This window comes from Carassius auratus, unplaced genomic scaffold, assembly GCF_003368295.1.
Source record: "Carassius auratus strain Wakin unplaced genomic scaffold, ASM336829v1 scaf_tig00036649, whole genome shotgun sequence".
NCBI lineage: Eukaryota > Metazoa > Chordata > Actinopteri > Cypriniformes > Cyprinidae > Carassius > Carassius auratus.
The window spans coordinates 71,126-92,841 of record NW_020526325.1 but is presented as its reverse complement, the minus strand read 5'-3'; the positions used below and the strand labels follow the sequence as shown (position 1 = coordinate 92,841).

At 31.3% G+C, this 21,716-nt stretch overlaps 1 protein-coding gene across 1 annotated transcript in view; it reads left to right on the top strand.

Annotated features, from left to right (window-relative positions):
* Positions 1-10,680, top strand: part of LOC113082673 (mannosyl-oligosaccharide 1,2-alpha-mannosidase IC-like) — a 106,102-nt gene extending 95,422 nt beyond the window's left edge. Inside the window, exons 8-11 of the mRNA XM_026254213.1 lie at positions 1,268-1,487; positions 4,623-4,795; positions 7,347-7,462; positions 8,880-10,680. Coding sequence (XP_026109998.1) covers positions 1,268-1,487; positions 4,623-4,795; positions 7,347-7,462; positions 8,880-9,030 — 660 coding nt within the window. The 3' untranslated portion in view covers positions 9,031-10,680. The remainder of the gene's footprint in view (positions 1-1,267; positions 1,488-4,622; positions 4,796-7,346; positions 7,463-8,879) is intronic.
* Positions 10,681-21,716: the final 11,036 nt, after the last annotated feature.

The following is a 21,716-nucleotide window of genomic DNA, read 5'->3' as shown; positions in this document are numbered from 1 at the left end:
TAAATAAATATATGATTTAAAAGAAAAAACTTTTGTTTCTTTCTACTTCAAATTTATATTTCATTAAAACTATTTTATAAAAATAATTTTGTAAATCAGCAATAAAATGAAAAAAGTTTTGGATGAAAAAACCTAGAGCTTTATAGAAATCTGAAGAAAATAAATAATAATAAAATGGCAAAACCTTAAAAACAAAAAACTATATTGAAAATATAATAATAAATCTAATTTAAAATATTATTTAATACTGTAAAAGTGTAAATGTATATAAATAATGTTAAACAGAGTTACAGTTTTGAAAATGATTTGACTTAAAAAAAATATTTTTGTATAATTTCTATTATTTTAAATTATTATTTTTTTGAAGTTGTAAGTAAAACAAGAAGTATGTTTTACAACAAAATACTTTTCAGTGTTTCTACTTGAGAATTTCTATTTTAGGAAATCTTTAAAACGAAATTAATTGAAGCTAATAAAATATATTAGATAAAAGTTATGATAAATACAGAAAGATTTATTAAAACTGAATCTAATAATAAAAATTGATTTAAAATATTAATAATACTATAACAGTATATAAATAATGTGAAATGCATGGTGTTGCAGTTTAGTTAGTAAGTGAAAAAATATATATTATTATTAAAGTTGTAAACACATCAAAAAGTATGATTTACAAGAAAATACAATTTGTTTTTCTAAAAATACAATTTAATTAATACTTAAAAAATTCATTCAAATCAAGCTAGAATAAAATAGAATATATTTAATGGAAAAACTTAAGATACAAAAATAAACAAATACAAATTTGAAATAAATTAGTAATAAAAACAAATCAAAGCTGTATCGAAATATCAATAACTAATAAAATTATTAACTTATTTTTTTGATAAAGTACTAAACTGACAATCTAATTTAATATATTAATAAATATTACAGTATATAAATGTTTACAGTATATAATATAATTATATAATACACAGTATACTATATTACAGCATATAAATGTTAAATTGAGGGTGTTGCTGTTTAGTTAGTGAGTCGACTCCAGAAAAAAATATTTTATTTATTTATTTATTTTTGAAGTTAAAAATAAAACAAAGTATGTTTTACAAGAAAATACTGTCAGTCTTTCTCCTTCACAAATTCAAATTTAATTCAGTGTGTTACTTGCTGTTTCTAAGTAATTATTTCTTTGTTTCCATTTCAAAGTCAGAATTGTTTTAAATTAAATCTTACATTGCATTGATCAGAGGGATTTTTTTCGCAGGCCATTGAGACGAACCTGGTGCAGAAGTCTCCGGCCGGATTGACGTATGTAGCCGAGTGGCGGGGGGGCATCCTGGATCATAAGATGGGACATCTGGCCTGTTTCTCCGGTGGGATGATTGGCATCGGAGCAGACGACGGTCCGGCGGGACAGAAGCAACACTACCTGGATCTGGCGGCTGAAATCACTCACACCTGTCACGAGTCCTACAGCCGCTCAGGTCAGAAACACATCACACAGATACACAGCATTAGTTATCATTTAAACTAGTAGAAACCACACAGCAGCAGTCCATCGCATCTGAATCGACGCTTTAAAACGCTGAAAATGCATTCAACTGCATGCTAAAATAAGATCATCTTATCAGTATTTTATAAAAGCACAAAGATTTGTTTTATTATGTCTGTATACAAAAAAAAGTAGATTCGATTGATGTATTGCTCTTTTCTGTACTATCAAAACTGAAAGAGTAATTAAATTTATTTGTGGGGTCATCAGGAGAAAATGACTCATAACGCTTATACGTGTAAATCGACTCCAAAGGGTTATTACCATTTCAGTATTTATTAATCATTTTGAATTAGTTTTTTATTTTTAGATTTTCTATTTTCATTTTAGTTTAGGTTTTAGTAATTTTGTTGTGTTTGTTTTATTTTAAAAAAAATTGTAAATTTTTCCACAAAATTTTACTAATTTTAGTTCTTAAATTAATTAACATTCTAATTAATTAATTGGAATAATTTGAATTTAGTTTTTATATCTTCTGTTTTTATTGTTGTTGTTTTTTCTATGTAGTTTGTATTTCCGTTTTAGTTTACATTTTTTTAGTCCTTCAGCTTAACGGAAAAAAAAAAGTATTTGCTGCTAACTGAAATAAGATTCTTGATTCATTTAATTTAAGCTAATTTTTGTATTTAATTTGAATTTCTATTTACTTTTTATTTCTGTTGTAATAATTAAAATATTTAAACTAAATAAAAATTAGAAACATTTGCTTTGAAGCTAAGAGAAATAAAAAAACAGTTATATATATATATATATATAACACAATATTTTAACTAGGCTAACTCAACAAAATTTCCAAAAATCTAAAATAAAAATCATAATGATATTCCAAAAATCTCATTTTATTATGTATGGATGACATTATCTACTGAAGTAGAAAAAAATGGTCCTATAATGGTCCTAAAAACAGGATAATTTTTTTTTTCTTTTGCAAAATATAATTTCTTAATTTATTCCTTTTGATTTTGTAGTGAAATATGATCTGGACATGATTTCATGAGATTTATAAATATCTTGTTTTTTTTCTTTTTATGCATCTGTTTATGAGGCGTTGCACTTCAATTCTACGGTATCTCAAAACTGTCTTATGTTTTTATTTTATTAGCATATTCTTTTCATTATAATAAGCCCCACTGTGTCATGAAGCATTAGGAGAAACATCATGTTATTAATCGAGAAGTGTCATATTAATGTTGACAATAAACGCTTCCCCATGGGAGAGTTTCTCTCACTGTAACAGACCAATAATGACCAAAAAACCACCATACTACACTTGAACACACAAACCAAAATCAGTATGCAAATTCAAATGAGTGTTTCTTCCGGACTGGGGCTGCTTGTAATTTTAGATTTTAGGGGCATAATGGGATACATTTGGGTTTGTTGTGTTATGTTCTGTTTTGAAAGCTTTGTGTTTTCATTAAGTTTGCGTTGTGCGCACAAACTAAACACACACTGTGAGTTTACGACCTCAGGTTTCTCCACGCTTTAAAAACACAAAGCTCAAAGCATCTGTTCAGCAGCGGATTTGTTTTATGTGCTAGTATTTACACCAGCTGTGCAATCATCATGAGGGAGATTAGAGACATACTGGTAAAAGAAAATATATGTATAGCCTGAATGCACTGTTAGTCGCTTTGGATAAATGTAAATGTAAAGACTAACTAGTGCCTTTTCACTCAATAGAACCAGAGGTTAAATTGGGACTTGTGTGAAAGTGGGGGGGGGGGGATATGTACATGCACTGCCTACAAAATCTTTCATCAACTTGAGAGCTTGAGGAACGAGAAAGGGGTAAAAAAAAAAAAAAAAAAAAATATGGCCTGTATTGTTGAAAATATACAAGGATAGTCCATTGATTAGAGCCCTTATAAAATCAATACTTGAAATAAAATAATTGTTGACTCAAGTTAAATATTCTAAATATAATTTAGTTTATCTTGACATACTAAAAAAGTGAAATAATAAAGTAAAACAATTATAATACTAACAATAAAGTAAAATATATAAATAAATAAATAAATATATATATATATATATATATATATATATATATATATATATACACTAAATGGAAAAAACATAAGTTAAATGAAAATTTGAAATAGAAATGTAGCAATAGTAATGTATTTCTTTCACAGTTTCTTCAAGTTAAACCCAACTTTTATTTTGACGGGTTTCCACAAGGACCTTTACGTTTCTCTCTCTCTCTCTCTCTCTGTGTGTGTGTGTGTGTGTGTGTGTGTGTGTGTTTAAAGTACTGACCTAATTTTGATTTATTCATCTAAAATTTGACGATTCTGTAACATTGGATTTTCACCATATAAGAACAAACATCAATAAAAAAAGACTATAAAAGTCATTATTATGAGATGGAAAAAGTTGTGATTTTTTTTTTTTTTTTTTTGGAAGCTGAAGATACACAAATAAATTGAGATTTAAAAATATTAACAAATATTATATAAATAGTAGTTTTTGCCTTTTTATCATATAATTTCAACTTAGTATTTCATAATTTCAACATTTCATCTCATAATTATTATTATTATTAATTTGTCATTATGACTAAATAAAGCATGATTTTTTTTTCTGACTTTGTGGAAATTAGCTTCCATGAATGTATTTTCTGCTAAAAATAAACGTAATAAACTGTATTAAGATTTCTGCTATTTGCCGCAACTAAATCTTTGAGCAAACCATGCAAGTTTACGTTCTGCTGATTTGTGCTTATGCAAAAGTGCAATAATTCTGATGAAATGTAAAAAAAAAAAATTATAAAAATGAGAAATTAATAATTGTGATTCTATTTTTTGAGCGAAATAATCTTTATTAGTCATTTAACAATTATCATGAAGCTCTACAACTTAATTAGAAAGCTGTGATGCAAACATGAATTGCATTAGTATGCTAGCAAAGTAATTTAATTCAGATAACTCGGGCTGATATGATTAGAAATTATCATCCTATCTATAGAAATATGAACTGTAACATATGTACAGTGATGAATCTTTCACGATACGACCAGTAACAGTCAGCTTTTATATAAACATTGATGTTTTTTTGTCAACAGCCACCAAACTTGGTCCAGAGGCGTTCCGCTTTGATGCAGGAGCCGAAGCCACAGCCACCCGACTGAGTGACCGCTACTACATCCTCAGGCCAGAGGTCATCGAGAGCTACATGTACATGTGGCGTTTGACCCATGACCCCAAGTACAGAGAGTGGGGCTGGGAGGCCGTGGAGGTGCGTCAGACTTACTCCACATGTACTCAATGTTTCAGCAGCTCTGTATTTAGATGATTGGTCAACAAATGTGGGTTTTTCGAAGGCTGAAAGTGTTACCCACGATCCTAAAAGTGTGAATACAAAGTGTCTTTAGTTTAGTAATCATGAGTAATCGCTGTATTTTTTCTACTCTGTCAGATTCATTTATTCACAAATGAAATAGATAGAGATACACAAATAAATGTGTATTTTTAGGCCATGCTTGGTGGTTTAAAATTGTTCAGATGGATGGATGGATGGACAAATACATAGGTGGATTATGCATGGATGAATAAACAGACGAATAGATGGATGGATGGATGGATAGATGGATGGATGGATGGACCGATAAACACCGATAGATGGACGGACGAAAACATGGATGGATGGATAAACATGGATAGACAGATGGACAGACAGATACATAGATGGATGGGTGGATGCATGCATAAACACAGACGGATGGATGGATGAACGGACAGATGGATGTATGGATGGATGGATGGATAAACACGAGTAGATAGACAGATGGACAAATACATAGATGGATGGATGCATAAACACAGGTTTATAATTGTTCAGATGGATGGATGGATGGACAAATACATAGGTGGATTATGCATGGATGAATAAACAGACGAATAAACGGATGGATGGATGGATGGACTGACTGACGGACAGATGGATGGATGGATAAACACGGATAGATGGATGAATGGACAAATATATAGATGGATGGATGGTGGGATGGATAAATGGATGGATAAACAGATGGATGGATGGATAAATGGACAGATAAACACGGATAGATGGACGGACAAAAACATGGATGGATGGATGGACAAATACATAGATGGATTATGGATGGATGAATAAACAGATGGATGGATGGATAAATGGACAGATAAACACGGATTGATGGATGGACGAAAACATGGATGGATGGATGGATGGATGGATGGATGGATAAGCATGGATAGATGGACAGACAGATACATAGATGGATGGATGGATGGACAGATACATAGATGGATGGATGGATGGATGGATGATGCACAGACAGACGGACAAATACATACTGTAGATGGATGGATGGATAAACATGGATAGAAAGGCAGATGGACAAATACAAAGATGGATGGTGGATGGATGCATGCATAAACAGACGGATGGATGTACGAATGGATGGACGGATGAATGGATGGAGGGAAGGATGGATGAATAAACACGAGTAGATGAACAGATGGACAAATACTTGGATAGATGGATGAATGGATGAATGGACAGATGGAAGGATGGATGGATAAACACGGATAGATGGACGGATGGACAAATACATAGATGGAAGAATGGTGGGATGGATAAATGGATGGATAAACAGATAGACAGATGGATGAATGGATGAATGGATGGATGCATGGATGGATGGATGGACGAATGGTTGATGCACGGATGGACTGAAAATTACATGGATTTGTGAATGGATGGATGGATAGATGGATAAATGGATGAAGGATAGATATATAGATCTGGATGTCTGCAGTGTGGTGTTATTCTCAGCTGTGGCTCTTCCATTAATGCAGCCGATGTTAAAGTGCTGCGCTCCTCCAGCAGACTGACGTGTTAATTACTGGCTGCAGGAGGTGGAGGAGAACGCAAATGGATTTGTCAAATACATCTCCAAACCAAACTCTCCAGACAGTCCTAATTATAGTTTAGGTGTCTACCTTTGTTTGAGGTTAATACATCATTAATTTGCAGTGTCAGCTCTTATGTTATTCAGCGCTCAAATTTAGCGGGAAATATTCTAGCCAACGTTTAAATGGCGGAAATAGCAGCTTTCCTGTTTTAAAAGATCTCTCATAAATCACTTGTATCTTCTACCTGCAAGAAACTGTACCAAAAAAGTATATTCTGCTTATCAAGTCTGCATTTATTTGATTAAAAATACAGAAAAAAGAAATATCCGTTTACTGTGTGAATATCTGTTTAAATGTAATATATTCTTGCGATCAAAGCTGAATTTTAAGCATCATTACTCCAGTCTTCAGTGTCAAATAAATCACTCTAATATGATGTTTTACTGCTCAAGAAACGTTTCAGATTATTATCAATGTTGAAAACAGTTGTGCTGCATAATATGTTTATGGAAACTGTGATGCATTTTATTTTTTCAGGATTCACAGATGATTAGAAAGTTCAAAACAACAGCATTTATTAGAAATTGAAAAGCATTTGTAATATTAGAAATATCTTTAATTTTTGATCAATTTAATGCATCCTCAATGAATAAATGCATGAATGCAATGTTACTTCGGATAATCTGCCAAATGCATAAAATGCAATAAATATTTGAAAAGTATAGAAAATTGTTATGTTGTTTTATATTTAGTTGCTTTATATTTATTTGTAACATCTGCTGTTAATATCTACTTATGTAAGATTACTGAAGCTGTATAAAGTGTCACATGACCTATATTGTTTCTTGTCACATTAGAAATATAAACATTCTGATGAAATGTTTTCACAGGCGTTAGAGAAGCACTGTCGTGTGGACGCAGGTTTCTCAGGAATCAGAGACGTATACGCCTCCACAGTCAGTCACGACAACATGCAGCAGAGCTTCTTCCTGTCCGAGACTCTCAAGTAAGTTCATTATCAATGAATTAACTGAATCTGGCATCTGTAGGTTTAATAGTTTTAATGCAGAACATCAATCAGGATGATCAAAGCAAGATCATTTTGGCCTTTCTTCCTTACTAGATCTACTGTAAAAGACACAAAAACCTCACAATATATGACTTTTGCACATTGACTTCCTTTAACTTCCTTTGCTCAGATTTCAATTCAGATTAAGCTCCATGCCTTGTGTCGTCTGATTGATAGTTTAGACTTTATCTAAACTCAAGTCCACCTTCATCAGTGTCTTTCTGCTGTTTTTTTATTAATTCAATGTAAGAAAAGCTTTGATATTGTTATTAATATTAAAAAAAAGAACACTTATTAGAAAAATCAGTGAGTCTCAGGCTTTTGATGAACGTTTATTCATGCATCTCTCAATCATCATTGTGTTTCATTGCATTATATGATTGGATCATTTAAATCTCATCATATTATTGGAGATACAGAGAGATGACTGATAATTATATCATTTTATGTAAGTATCTGCTGTACTGTTATAAACATCTCATTGATTTACACCACAAGCATCAGAATTTCTTTTTACTTTTATTAACTTTATTTTTATTAAACTTATAATATTATAATATATAATTTGTATTTGAATATTATATTAATAAAAGTTTTCATTTATATATATATATATATATATATATATATATATATATAATTTGGGGGGGGGGGTCCCCATTTTAAGTAGTGATTGGTTTCTTTTTCGCTATATATTTTTTTAATTAATTTTTATTAAATTTTTAGTTATTTAAGAACATCAAGTTTTTAAATAAAAATTACAAATATCGCCTTTGCAACTAGCTGTTTTTTTTTCTATTTTATTTTAGTAAATGTTTTATTTTAAGTAATGACAATTTTGTATTTATCCAGTTTTAGTTACTTATAATAGCCCTGAGATATATATATATATATATATATATATATATATATATATATATATATATATATATATATATATATATATATATATATATATATATATTTTTTTTTTTTTATTATTATTATTATTTTTTTTTTTTTTTTTTTAGTTACGATACAAGTTTTATCCTCCATATTCTCTTACACACATATGAATAGTATCTATATTTAAATAAAACACACAAATATATGTTTTTCTGACTATTACTGTTATTTCATGTCAAAGTATAATGACTAAATAAGTCACTTACAAATACTTTTTTTTTTTTTTTTTTTTTTTGGTCCAGTTTATTGATGAAATGGTGCTTTTATGGTGCTTTTTCATATATTTTGGAGTTTGACAGCATCCATTCACATTCAATTCAGTATGCATGGTCAAAGCAGACTGGCATTGAAATGCTGATATCTTGCCACTGTCGTGAGTTTTGTTAACCCCGTCTGTATGCGATCACAGATACCTGTACCTGCTGTTCTCGGACGATGATCTCCTGCCGCTGGACGACTGGGTGTTTAACACAGAGGCTCATCCGCTGCCCGTCATACGCAAGAGATGCCTTCAGGAGCACAGCAACACACAAGATGATGAACAGACCAACCTGGAGTAGTATTTACCATCACACACACACACACACACACGGATTCAACCTCACGGGTCCTGACATGGATTCTCAGCTCCTTTCCTGTAAAGGATGTCTTCATATATATATATATATGCTGTGATTGTATATCTCTGAGCCGAGACTTCCCGCTCTCCTCGACGGGTGGAAGCAGGCACAATTTTCCGTGGACAATCAGTGAAACGTGACTTTCATGAGAAGAGCACCTTTTTTCTTTGCTTCTTTCCTCTGTGAGGAAAACCCGAATAACTTGCAGCCCTGAATCTGTGGGAGGAGTGTCGTAGGATGGCGGGCCGTGCCGAGCGAAAGAGAAAACCACTTTTCTTCACGTCTCACCTGTAATTTATCTTTTCTTTCATCCTTTCAGTGTGTATACCTTTCCCCTTCTCCTCTGCCAAAGCGTTTGCGGTCTTCATTTCGTTTTCTCTCCCCGCCCGTGATATTTTGTTCCATCTCCTTTCGAGTCCAATTTTGTGCTATGATTTTTTCTTTATTATTTCAAAGCAGAGCGAGGACTGAGGTTTTTACAAACCTGACCGAAGGATCCGTCGTGAAATGTGTTGTACAGAATCCTCTCGTTTGAACAGGAAGTGGAATGATGTCATCGGCAGGCCAGGATTGTTTTACGTGATTTTAAACTTAAAGTCGTGTATTATTTTTTATGCTTCAACTGCATTGTGTTGTGCACGATATGCCATGTTATAAAGACCAGTATCACGAGAGTGGAAAAACACACACTTGCACTGGCACTGGATGGCCACTAGGGCTGGGCGATTACATATTAAACATTTGTTCGATTTTTGCATTGATTTCGTTGGAGATTGTGAATCACAAAATTATATAAATGCATTTTTTTTTTGTCAGAATACTTTGATAATGATTATTCAATATCAAAAACAGCGTTTAAGTTTGATTCATTTTCATAACTCACTTCAAACTGTGCGCTTTAATGAATCGATTCAAAACCATGAAACAAAAAAGCATTTTTTCATCATTTAAAAACTGAACCTTGTAATTATTTGAATGCACTTTTATTTAAGTCAAACCAGAAAAGATTGCATCACCAGAGTAGTTTCATGATTTTTCTTTAGTATCAAAAACTGATTCAATACCATGGATCAATTCAAAAAGATTCAAATGTCCTAAAACAAAGATGCATTTGCATTATTAATCGAAAATGCCAGTGATTGTGAATCAGTGCTTTTTGTAATTTGTTCATTAAGTTTCATAATGATTGCATCATCAGAGTAGTTTCATGATGAAACAGCATTTAAGTTTGCATTTCAGTTTGATTCATTTCTGACTGTCCACATCAATGAATCAATTTCTAAAACAAAGATGCATTTGCATTATTACTCAAAAATGCTTGAGATTGTGAACCCCACAATTCTATTAATTTGTCCATTAAGATTTCTATCATGATTCTTCTTCAGTATCAAAAACAACATGCAAGTTTGATTCCTTTCCATGAATCACTTCAAACTCTAAAGCAAAGATTTGCATAATCACTCAAAAAAATGCAGGATATTGTGAATCACATATATATTGTATTGCGCTTTTTTACAATTACATTGCATTATGCTTCCAAAAGACTTCTTTTACAGCATTTAAGTTTAAGTCGCTTCCGTGAATCAGTTCAGATTCACTTCAGAGCGCCAAAACAAATGCTGGAGAATCACACAGCTATTTTAATTTGTTCTTTACGTTTCCTAAAGAAATTGCATCATCAGACTATTTACATGATTCTTCTTCGGTATCACAAGCAGCATTCAAGTTTGAATCATTTTTGTGAATCAGTTCAAATGAATCAATTCACAACAAAGATGTATTTGCATCTTAACTCAAACAAAAAAAAAAATTCTCAAAGTCTCCATTTGGTGCTTTTTTATGTTGTTTTAGTAGAAGAATCTGTAGGTGAATATTTTGACCATGTACCGTATTTTTCGGACTATAAGTCCGAGAGAGAAAACATTACCGTCTCCAGCCACGAGAGGGCGCTCTATGTCTTCAGTGTAGACTACAGGAGCACTGAGCAGCATAGAGCGCCCTCTGGCGGCTGGAGACGGTAATGTTTTCACTTGGTTCATGTCAAATTAATTTTGATAAATAAGTCGCACCTGACTATAAATCGCAGGACCAGCCAAACTATGAAAAAAAGAGCGACTTATAGTCCGGAAAATACGGTACAGTTATACTGCTGCGTAAAAGTTCAAAAGAATCATAACACATTGATTAAATCAGTTGTGCATATTCTCACCCAAAATCAGTGAAATCGTCCAGCCCTGTCGGCCAAAGTCGTCTCAAAGAATCGATGGTGAATGTGAATGTTTTTTTCCCTTGGTTTTTGTTCCTGAAGCAACGCCGTCAAACAGTAATGGTGAAATGAATCTACAGGATGAATGTGAGTGATTCATGTCATTAATTAACTCTTTTCTGATTTTTATGGACGTTCATGAAAGAATTGTTCTTTTCGTTTTTCTCAGGTGTTTCTGTACAAGTTTTAATTACAGTTATTTGCACTGTTCATTGCGGTAGTGCTGATCATTGTTAATTTGAACATCTTCTGTCTCTCATTGTTGAATATTTTCAAATACTGGTAAAAGATCTGTGCGATTTATACATTTAAAATGAGTGCACAAATGCTCTGTGTCTTTCTTTTGTGCTCTGCTCTTAACATTACTTCACGTCAAACATGTCATTAATTTTCAACCTGCATTGAATGCCACTTACATCCTCAAATATTGCACATCATTCAGAGGATTTGCTATGAATAGACTTTGGTGACCCATAAGATTGTATAAAGCAGATAAACGATCATATCTATTAGTTAGCAGAGTTATTTTAGTACAACTGAGATACTATTATAGATTTTAATTCATATTTTGAAATTTGTTTTTATTTAAAAAAAATTGTAATTTACCTGGTTTTGCCATATTTTTTATTAGCTATTTTTATTATTTTATATATCTATATAAATTATTTATATATACATAATTTTAAATATTTTTTAATTAGGTTTTAGCTATTTTAGTACATAAAGTTTAAATAATAATAAATAAATTAGAAATGTTGACATGGCAACTAGATGGGGAATATATATATATGAATAGTTTTATAAAGTTTTATGGATATTTCAGTATATAATTTTGTTAAATTAAATGTTGTGTTGGAACCTTGCTGGGGGAAAAAAGTAAGTTTAATTTTATATATATATATATATATATATATATATATATATATATATATATAATATGTGTGTGTGTATATATGTATATATATATATATATATATATGTATATTTATTTGCCATTTTATTATGTGTATTATTATTTTTATTATTATTATTTTTGTATATTTTTTTATTATATAGTTTTATTATACTTTTAAAAGATAATTATATCAATATATAGTTTTGTAAATTTTTATTTTTGTTTTATTATCTTAGTAACTAAATTAAACTAAATTAAGAAATGTATATATATATATATAGTTTTTGTTGTTGTTTTGGCCTGTGCTTGTCATTCTTAACCATTTTTATTAGTTTTATTATTATTATATCTATAGTTTGATCAGTTTTTATTTAAGTTTTAGTTGTTTATTACATCATGTCAAACTAAATTGATTACTATAGTTTTTTTATGGTTTTAGTATTAGTTAACTGTAATAACCCTGGTTCACTGGTTCACTTTTATTTATTTTTTCAGCTTAATTAGATCCTAAACATGCCCAAATCACATTACCAATGGTCACTGTGACTCATTGCACGGCTCTAAACGAAAATTAATATGCTTCCACAAATCGCTCCTTATTTTCTGTGGCAGCACACTGACTATTTTCAAACAGGTTTCCCTAAACATCCTGTAATTGGTCGGACATTCAGATAGTCCCGCCCCCGAACTCTCATCATTGGTTGAATCCGTTTGATTCTCAATCCAACCGATCAATGTTTTGAAAGTGTCACGGTGTTGCACAGTGTCTTCATATTAATCTGGGCATATTTTAACATCCAGAAAGTTGCACACTTCAGCTCTAAGAATGAGTTTTTATGAGACCCTCTGGATCTACATCTGCACGTCAGATTCATATAGATTTTATTATATCTTATTCAGATTTATTATCGTTATACAATTCTTATTATTTGTATTACACTTTGAGCTGTTATTGCTCTGAATAGTGTGCACTGATGAATCGTTCACAGTAAGATGAGAGACTTGAATTTAAAAAAGGATGATTTTGAACTTTAAAGACGTAAGCGGTTTTAAATGAAGTTTTTCAGAAAGCTGCAGTAATAAACGTCAGTGTTATCAGCTCGTGGAGTCACACAGGTTTAGTTAATGAACGCTGTGTGAGATCAGAGGTGTGTGAGTGTGTAAAACCCTGATATCTGCTCACAGGAGGATGATTATACTGTAACTGATGATGTCCGTCAGCAGGATAAGCACATTTCCAGTAATAAGCCCTGCTAAATGAATGGCTAGTTTCGTTATGCTAGCTTTCATAAAGTTCTGTAAGTGATTAACTTCAGCTCTGGGCTGATATTAGTTATGTTAATGACACTTAATTCTGATTTCCACTCAGGGTTGATCAATGTTTCCATCGTTTGTTCATCACAATTATAGAAAAGAGTCTGGATCGATTATATTTATTTCTTCCTTGCTCTAAAAATGCCATTTATGGACTCAATCTGAACATTTGAGACTTAGACGTCTGTGTTTTTACCCAGAAGCCCCTGAGACTGACAGTGTAGATTATGTGAACATGATTCATAAAGTTTCATCATTTAGGAATAATGCATTGGGTCAAAGACATGAGCAATCGGTGCACGATGCATGAAGTTTACACGTTTTTTTATCTGCAGAAAGAGAGAGAAATCCTTTAATTTGTTGTGCTGCATGTTCAAAGTGTTTCCTTTGGCTCCTCTCTGCAAATCAGTCTGAGACACAAATGTTACATTCTCTGACTTTGAAGTTGTGAAAATCCCTCGCGGTAATGATAACAACATGGGAAGCATAAGGGAAAATATTAGAAACAAAAATACTGTTTAACTGCTGTTTTTTGGGATGATTATTAGACAGTTTTCATTCTTTAGGACCTGTTTTTTTAAAGGAATAGTACAGCCAAAAATGTATTACACACCCTCAGGTTTTCAGAGATTAGGAGGAGTTTGTTTCTTCGTCAGATTTGGAGAAATGTAGCGTTGCATCGCTTGCTCTGCGGTGAATGGGTGCCGTCAGAATGAGAGTCTGATAAAAACATCACAATAATTCACGGTCCATCAGTTAACATCTGGAGAAGACAAAAGATGAAACAAATGTGAAACAAATGGACTGGAGTGCTGTGGATTATTGTGATGTTTTTATCAGACTCTCATTCTGACGGCACCCATTCACCGCAGAGTGATGCAATGCTACATTTCTCCAAATCTGATGAAGAAACAAACTCCTCCTAATCTTGGATGTCCTGAGAGTGAGAAAATCTGCAGTTAATTTTCATTTTGGGTGAACTATTCCTATCATTAGGGAAGAATTGCAATGTGTAATGTTCAACAGATTTGAGTAGAAATATCTTTGAAATGCATTATATAATATAATTTTGAATTGCATTATGCAATGCATGATAAAATGCTTGGAGTGAAGCTGGTGTGCGGTTACACACACACACACACACACACACACCTCCTTCAGTTCCTGTTGTCAGTGGCAATGACCAGGAAAGGCGTCGTACGGGTTGAATAATGCAGGACCGTTCCCGTCTCTCCCTGCGTTTGTCCCCGAGCCGTCATGCTCCGTGGCTTTTTATTCCACTCTTTCTTCTCACATTGTGTCTGTTCGGTTTCACGGATTGTTGAGCATCGCCTCTCAATTTTTCTCTCAGGGCAACTCGTCGGAAAAAAATGGGTCACGAAAAAGAGTTTTTCTCATTTTTAGACGGGAATAAATTCACCTGAAATAAAAAATATGCTAATGTGTTCTCAACCTCATGCATCGCACAAATCATAAGAAATATGGTTATGTTGCTTTTATGTTCAGGAACATATAGATTTCTTTATATTTGGAGGCGGTAGACCGTCATGGTTAGTATGAACTCTGTTTGAAGAAGAAATGTAGTGTTGGGAAACATGTTTTAAGCATGATTGTGTTTATTTGTGCTCCAGAGATCTTTCCTCTTTTTGATTATTCTCTGTGATATATTTTTTTATCATGAAGCATTTTAGAAATTCTCTTTGTTCAAGCATTTTTCTAAATAAAATCATGTTTGAGTTTTCATCAGTTATCAAGACGGATACAAACTGGCACACATTTTTCAATATCAAAATTTGAGCAAGGGTTCAATAAGGTTTTTTTTTTTTTTACATTCATTTGATCAAAAATACTGTAAAAAAAATAAATAAACATTAATATTGTGAAATATTACAATTTAAAGTAACAGTTTCTTCAGCATCACATTATTTATTTTGTTTTTATTTTTAATTTAATGAATTTATTTTATCAGTTTTTTTATTTGGATGTTTTTATTTCCGTTTGGCAGAAACATGCTTTCATGCATTTCCTATGAGATTTAGCTTTTGACAAATGGAAGAAGCGAGAGGTAAACTCTTTGTTTTTATAGGATATATCACTGCTTTGTTTTAGTGCTTAAGAATCATTATTAGTAATATTTTGCGTTATAGGAGCGATATGATAAATCGTTCATATCAAGATGCATGTTTTGCATTGTTTCTTGATGTTAAAACTACTATCGGCTGAAGTTAGACGCAAGCATTGCACACTTTGCACACATGTATCTGAACTTCATGTTGTGTGTGGATTTGTTGGCTATCTGCAATAGCTAAGAGGAACATTGACCCTTACAGCATGCTGATGCTTTGAATACCAAACCATTTCTTTTTATTTCATCACTTGTTTGTAACTGATGCAAGCTGACGTCCCGGTGTCACACAGCACTGAGGAATCTGCTCCGGCGCCGAGCATCACGAATATCGACCGAAAGCTCAGATGCAAATAAAGAAACACAGCACTGATGCTCTTTAGTTTCACTGCGTCTGACTGCAGGGTCACCAGAGCTTTCTGTCTGCTCAGGACAAGAGAACAGCATCAGAAACAGATGTCAGGGTTAGACGGGAAGCGTTCATGTAAGAATGGCTTTACAGGCAATTTAAAGCATTTATTCTGCCGTGGTTCACTGAGGCCCAAATGTGTCCTTGCTGTGCCACTGAATGGAATTATGACAATGAAGTTTCTAGAGCATGCATAAAAAGGCAATTTAGAAAAAAATGTGAATGGTTACAAAAAAAAATCATTAGGGCCTTACTGAAATAATAATAAAAAAGGTTTAGTTGAAGTAGTAAAATAAAATACATAAACATACATAATGCACACAAAATAACTAAATAATACAACTTAAATAAATACAAGAAAGCACAAAAGTACAAAAACAAAATTAATAAAAATGTAACTAATAAAAATGCGAAATGTTACCTTTTTACTAAATAAACAATTATTTAAAACTAAAATAAAACTATACACATAAAAAAAAATGAATTTAAAAAGTCAAAAACTACTAATACTTTAACACAAATGAGAAACGTTACCTTGAGACTGAGCTTAAATAAAATAAACTTAAACTATATAAAGTGTTATATTACATTTTATTATTATATTATATTAAAATAAATAAATTTATTTTTAAATAAATTATAAATATTAATCCAATCCAATATTAAATATAATATTTTGTATATTTTATTTTATAAAAAATGAAACATTTTATTTTTAATTATGTAAATAACATTTGAATTTAAATTATATATATATGAATACAAATGAAACCAATTTGATTAATTAGACTGGAGGATTTTCAGTGAATAACTTACTTTGGGTCTGTTTTTCTCACAAAGCATCAAATTATTTAAGATTTGAAATATAGTGAGTCAAACTATATCATAAACTACTTTTATGTGCTTTTATTGTGGGGTTTTTTGTCCTTAAACTGCTTTAATTTGATTGTGATATAATAATTCTAAGAAAAAAAGGGAAAATGTGCTTTTATATAAAAGCAGTATGACACTCATGATTATGTAGCCATACGGTCAAATAAATAAAAATGATGAAATATTATTCCTTGTGTTCTTTTAATAATTAAAATTTTTCCTGAAATATTTAAATCGTTTTAGTTTCAGATTATGATTATTTTGCATCTTGACACAGTCTTCATTTGTAGCTGAATTATTAATCAAATGGGAAAACTAAAGTAGAAAAAAATGATTGTACTTTTTCATCTGTAATAAAACAGTATCATGCCACTTGCAACATCAGGATCATGTTTTCGATTCCCAGGGAAAGCATGAACGGATGAAATGTTGACCTCGGAATCCAATGTGTGTGACCTTTGATATAAGGTCAAAGGTCACACATAAATCCCTGTCACTTCACCACATTCACACAACATCCCAACAGCTGAGCACTTTAATTATTTCATTTATTCATATACATTTAAGGTGTAAAAACTAACCGTTGATAAATATTGCATAGCATGTACAATTATAAAACAATTACTTAATAAAGGGGGAAATAAATCTATATATTTATACAGTACAGACCAAAAGTTTGGAAACATTACTATTTTTAATGTTTTTGAAAGAAGTTTCTTCTGCTCATCAAGCCTGCATTTATTTGATCAAAAATACAGAAAAAACTGTAATATTGTGATATATTATTACAACTAAAAATAATAGTTTTCTATTTGAATATACTTTATCTATCACATGATCATTTAGAAATCATTCTAATATTCTGATTTATTATGAGTGTTGGAAACAGTTCTGCTGTCTGATATATTTGATGAATAAAAGGTTCAAAAGAACTGCATTTATTCAACAAAAAAAAATCTAATAATATATTTTCTTTACTATCACCTTTTATCAATTTAACACATCCTTGCTGAATAAAAGTATTGGTTTTATTTAAAAAAAAAAAGAAAGAAAAATTACTGGCCAGTAGTGTATATTGTTATTACAAAATATTTATATTTTAAAAACATAAAAATTTTTTTTTACTTTTTATTCATCAAAGTATCCTAAAAAAGTATCACATGTTCTGAAGAAATATTAAGCAGCAGAACTGTTTCCAACTTTGATAATGAATCATCATATTAGAATGATTTCTAAAGGATCATGTGATAATGATCCTAAAAATTCAGCTTTGCATCACAGAAATAAATGATCATTTAAAGTATAATACATTTAAAAACAATTATTTTAAGTTGTAATAATATTTCACAATATTACTGTTTTTTCTGTATTTTTGATCAAATAAATGCAGGCTTGATGAGCAGAAGAAACTTCTGTCAAAAACATTAAAAATAGTAATGTTTCCAAACTTTTGGTCTGTACTGTGTGTATTTATATATATATATATAACATTAAGTAAAATTTAATGAGGACTAAGCGATGTCCAAACTGATTGCACTTTATTTTAAATAAACTTGCCTTGCCTAAAGTTGAAGTAACATATAAGGTATAACATTTATTTTATTTGATAAATATTGCCCTTTTTTCTGCCCTGTTTTCTGAAATAAAAATTCTGAAATGTCATGCATCATTCATAGTTAATTACTTAATGTCATTGAGCAACACGATGATGATCAGCATGTTTTAAATCAGATTCAGAATAAATAATTATAAACCTGAAACCAAAAAAAAAGGCCTTGGTTTTTAGAATAACATAGTTTAATATACTGAAGCTTCATGAGCTGACTTTTCTAACCTCAAATAATCTTTTCTCAAATTACACAAGAGACGTCGTCCAGATCAGACTGCAGCCAGGCATAAAGAGCTCTACAACACAGACACTCATTTCTCTGTCTGTTCAGACCTGTAATCGTGCCCCATACGTCCACAGCATACTATCGACTGGATTAGAAAGAGCAGCGAGATGTGATCACATTGTTACAGTCTGCATCATAAAGACTGCTATTTACATGCAAACTACTGCTACCTACTTGACATCACATCCCATTACGACCAGTGTGTGCTGGAACTGTGCAGTTTCACTGCTTTTCTAATAAGAGTAAGTGCCATTAGATAAAAATCCCATGACATCTGAAAAAAAAAATGCTGATTAATTATGCAGCAATAAATCATCCTCCAACATGACTTTTAGTCTAGAAATAGAAATAAAAACAGAAAAAAAAACTTTTATAAAAGAAAGAAAGAAACTGTTTGCTTTGAATATTTTTCCAGAATTATTTTATGAAAGTTCAAAAGCATTTACAAAACAAAGTAACTTTTACAGCATTTATTTGAAATAGAACTCTTTTTTTAACATTATACATATTTAAATTTTTAATATTTTATGAATAAAATATGAATAATTTTTTTTTAATTAAATATGAAATGCAGAATAAAAGTATTAATGAGAAAATAAAAATAAAAAACTTGCATGCAAATTTTATTCTACGCCATGCAATTTTTAGCCAATTGTTTTAATGTTTATGGTAGAATAAAAGTAAAATAAAATGATTAATTATAAACTTTCCATGCAATGTTCTCCCTTTTAAAGCCTGGAAAACATGCACATACAACTACATAACTATTTAGTAAATATAAAGTCATTTTCAGCCACCACTGATTGTTATTCATTCATAAAAGCTTGTTTAATTGCACTTTATAATGCTTTGACTTCATTATTAGCTTTTTGTTTTAATCCACACAAAGAGTGAATTAAACAGCACAACACAGGAACCTGAAGAAAGCTTTTATACAAACATGCTCTTTGTCTTTGATTATGGTCTAATGAAACACAATTCATTCTGTCACTAATGATGCGCGTGTGTTTCAGTGTTGATATCACACTAACCGCAGCCAACAGGTGCACAACACCGGCCTTTGTTGAGTTTAATTTGAGCGATATACAGAGCCGTATAATCAGCAGCTCTAACCTCTCAGAAAAACACAAGCCACAAGAGAAACACTACGAGCAATAATGTGTATTGTGCTGGACCAATGCTCGTTTGTCTGCTGGATGTGCTGCAATTAGGAAGCATTATGAAGACTCAATTAAACCATTTTAAGCTCAGCTCGGGACTCGGCGCTCACAGTCCCGTGAAATTCAGGGAATAAGATGATTTCAGTGCTTTCTTCTACGATTTGCAGTCACTTTGTGTGTGTGCTGCTGCTTTACTTTAAATAAAGGAAGATGAGTTTGTGTCTTCGTCAGATTTGGAGAAATGTAGCATTGCATTGCTTGCTCTGAAGTGAATGGGTGCCGTCAGAATGAGAGTCTGATAAAGACATCACAGCACTCCAGTGAACATCTGGAGAAGAAAAAAACTCCGTGTTCATAAGAAAAAAAAGTTTTTTTATCATTGATCTGTTTGGACTCTTATTCTGCAATTATTCTGCAGTTTTTGTTATGTATGTTAAAATGTAATTTATTTCTGTGATGCTCCGCTGTATTTTCAGCATCATTCCTCTAGTCTTCAGTGTCACATGATCTTCAGAAATCATGAAAATATGCTGATTTGATGCTCAAGAATCATTTCTGATTATTAATTATGAATTGAAAGTTTAAAAGAACTGCGTTTATTTTAAGTAGTAAATGCATTTATAATGTTACAAACTATTTCCGTCACTTTTGATCAATTGAATGCAACCTTGAGTAAAAATATCATCTTCCTTTTTTTCTTTTTTAATCTAAACCCTTAGCCTTTTATATATAGTATATTCTTTAATTGCATACCACTGAAATTGCATATAATTTTAGTCAGCGTAAGTGACATTTTGTCTAATGCTATTAGATGAAACATTGTGCATTGTACAACCCGTTACCTTTATTTTCATAATTATTTTGGTTGTTATATTCAGCACTGATTTTACTACAATATGCACATTTACTGAATCCTTTATTATGCACGGTATATTGATATTAATAGATGAATGAAACAATGCAACTTCAAGCGGTTTTAAAGGTGATTTATATGCAGTGTAGCAACCTGACACATTAATAATGAATGCAATTTATCTGCAATTCACAACAACCCAATATGCATCTCATTCAAATAGAAATTTAAAGTCAAAAGCATCCATATAACTTAGTTACTCGAATGCTATTACAGCTTTGACCGAACAGATGTTGCTCTTATGCAGCTGTAATCAGTATTTATTGCTGTTCTGTTGAAAATATAACATGAAATGAGAAATTATCAGACAAAAAAAGACAAGTATAATACGTTTTAAAACTTTGAATTGATCAGAAGTGACAGTAAAGACATCTTTAATGTTACAAAAGATTTCTATTTCAAATAAATGCTGTTTTTTTTTTTACTTTTCTAATTATCAAAGAATCCCGAAAAATGAAATGTGTCACTAATATGTTCAGGAGCACGATTGTTTTCAACATTTATAATAATCAGAAACGTTTCTTGAGCAGCAAATTAGTATATTTTCATGATTTCATGTGACAGGAGGAATGATGCTGAAAATACAGATTTACATCAAGGAATAAATTACATTTGAACAGATATTCACATAGAAACAGATATTTAAAACTGTAATAATATTTCACAATTTTACATTTTTTTTTTTGTATTTTTAATCAAATAAATACAGCCTTGAGGAGCAAAAGAGTAACTTCTGTGTGTGTGTGTGTGTGTGTGTGTGTGTGTTCCAATTAAGT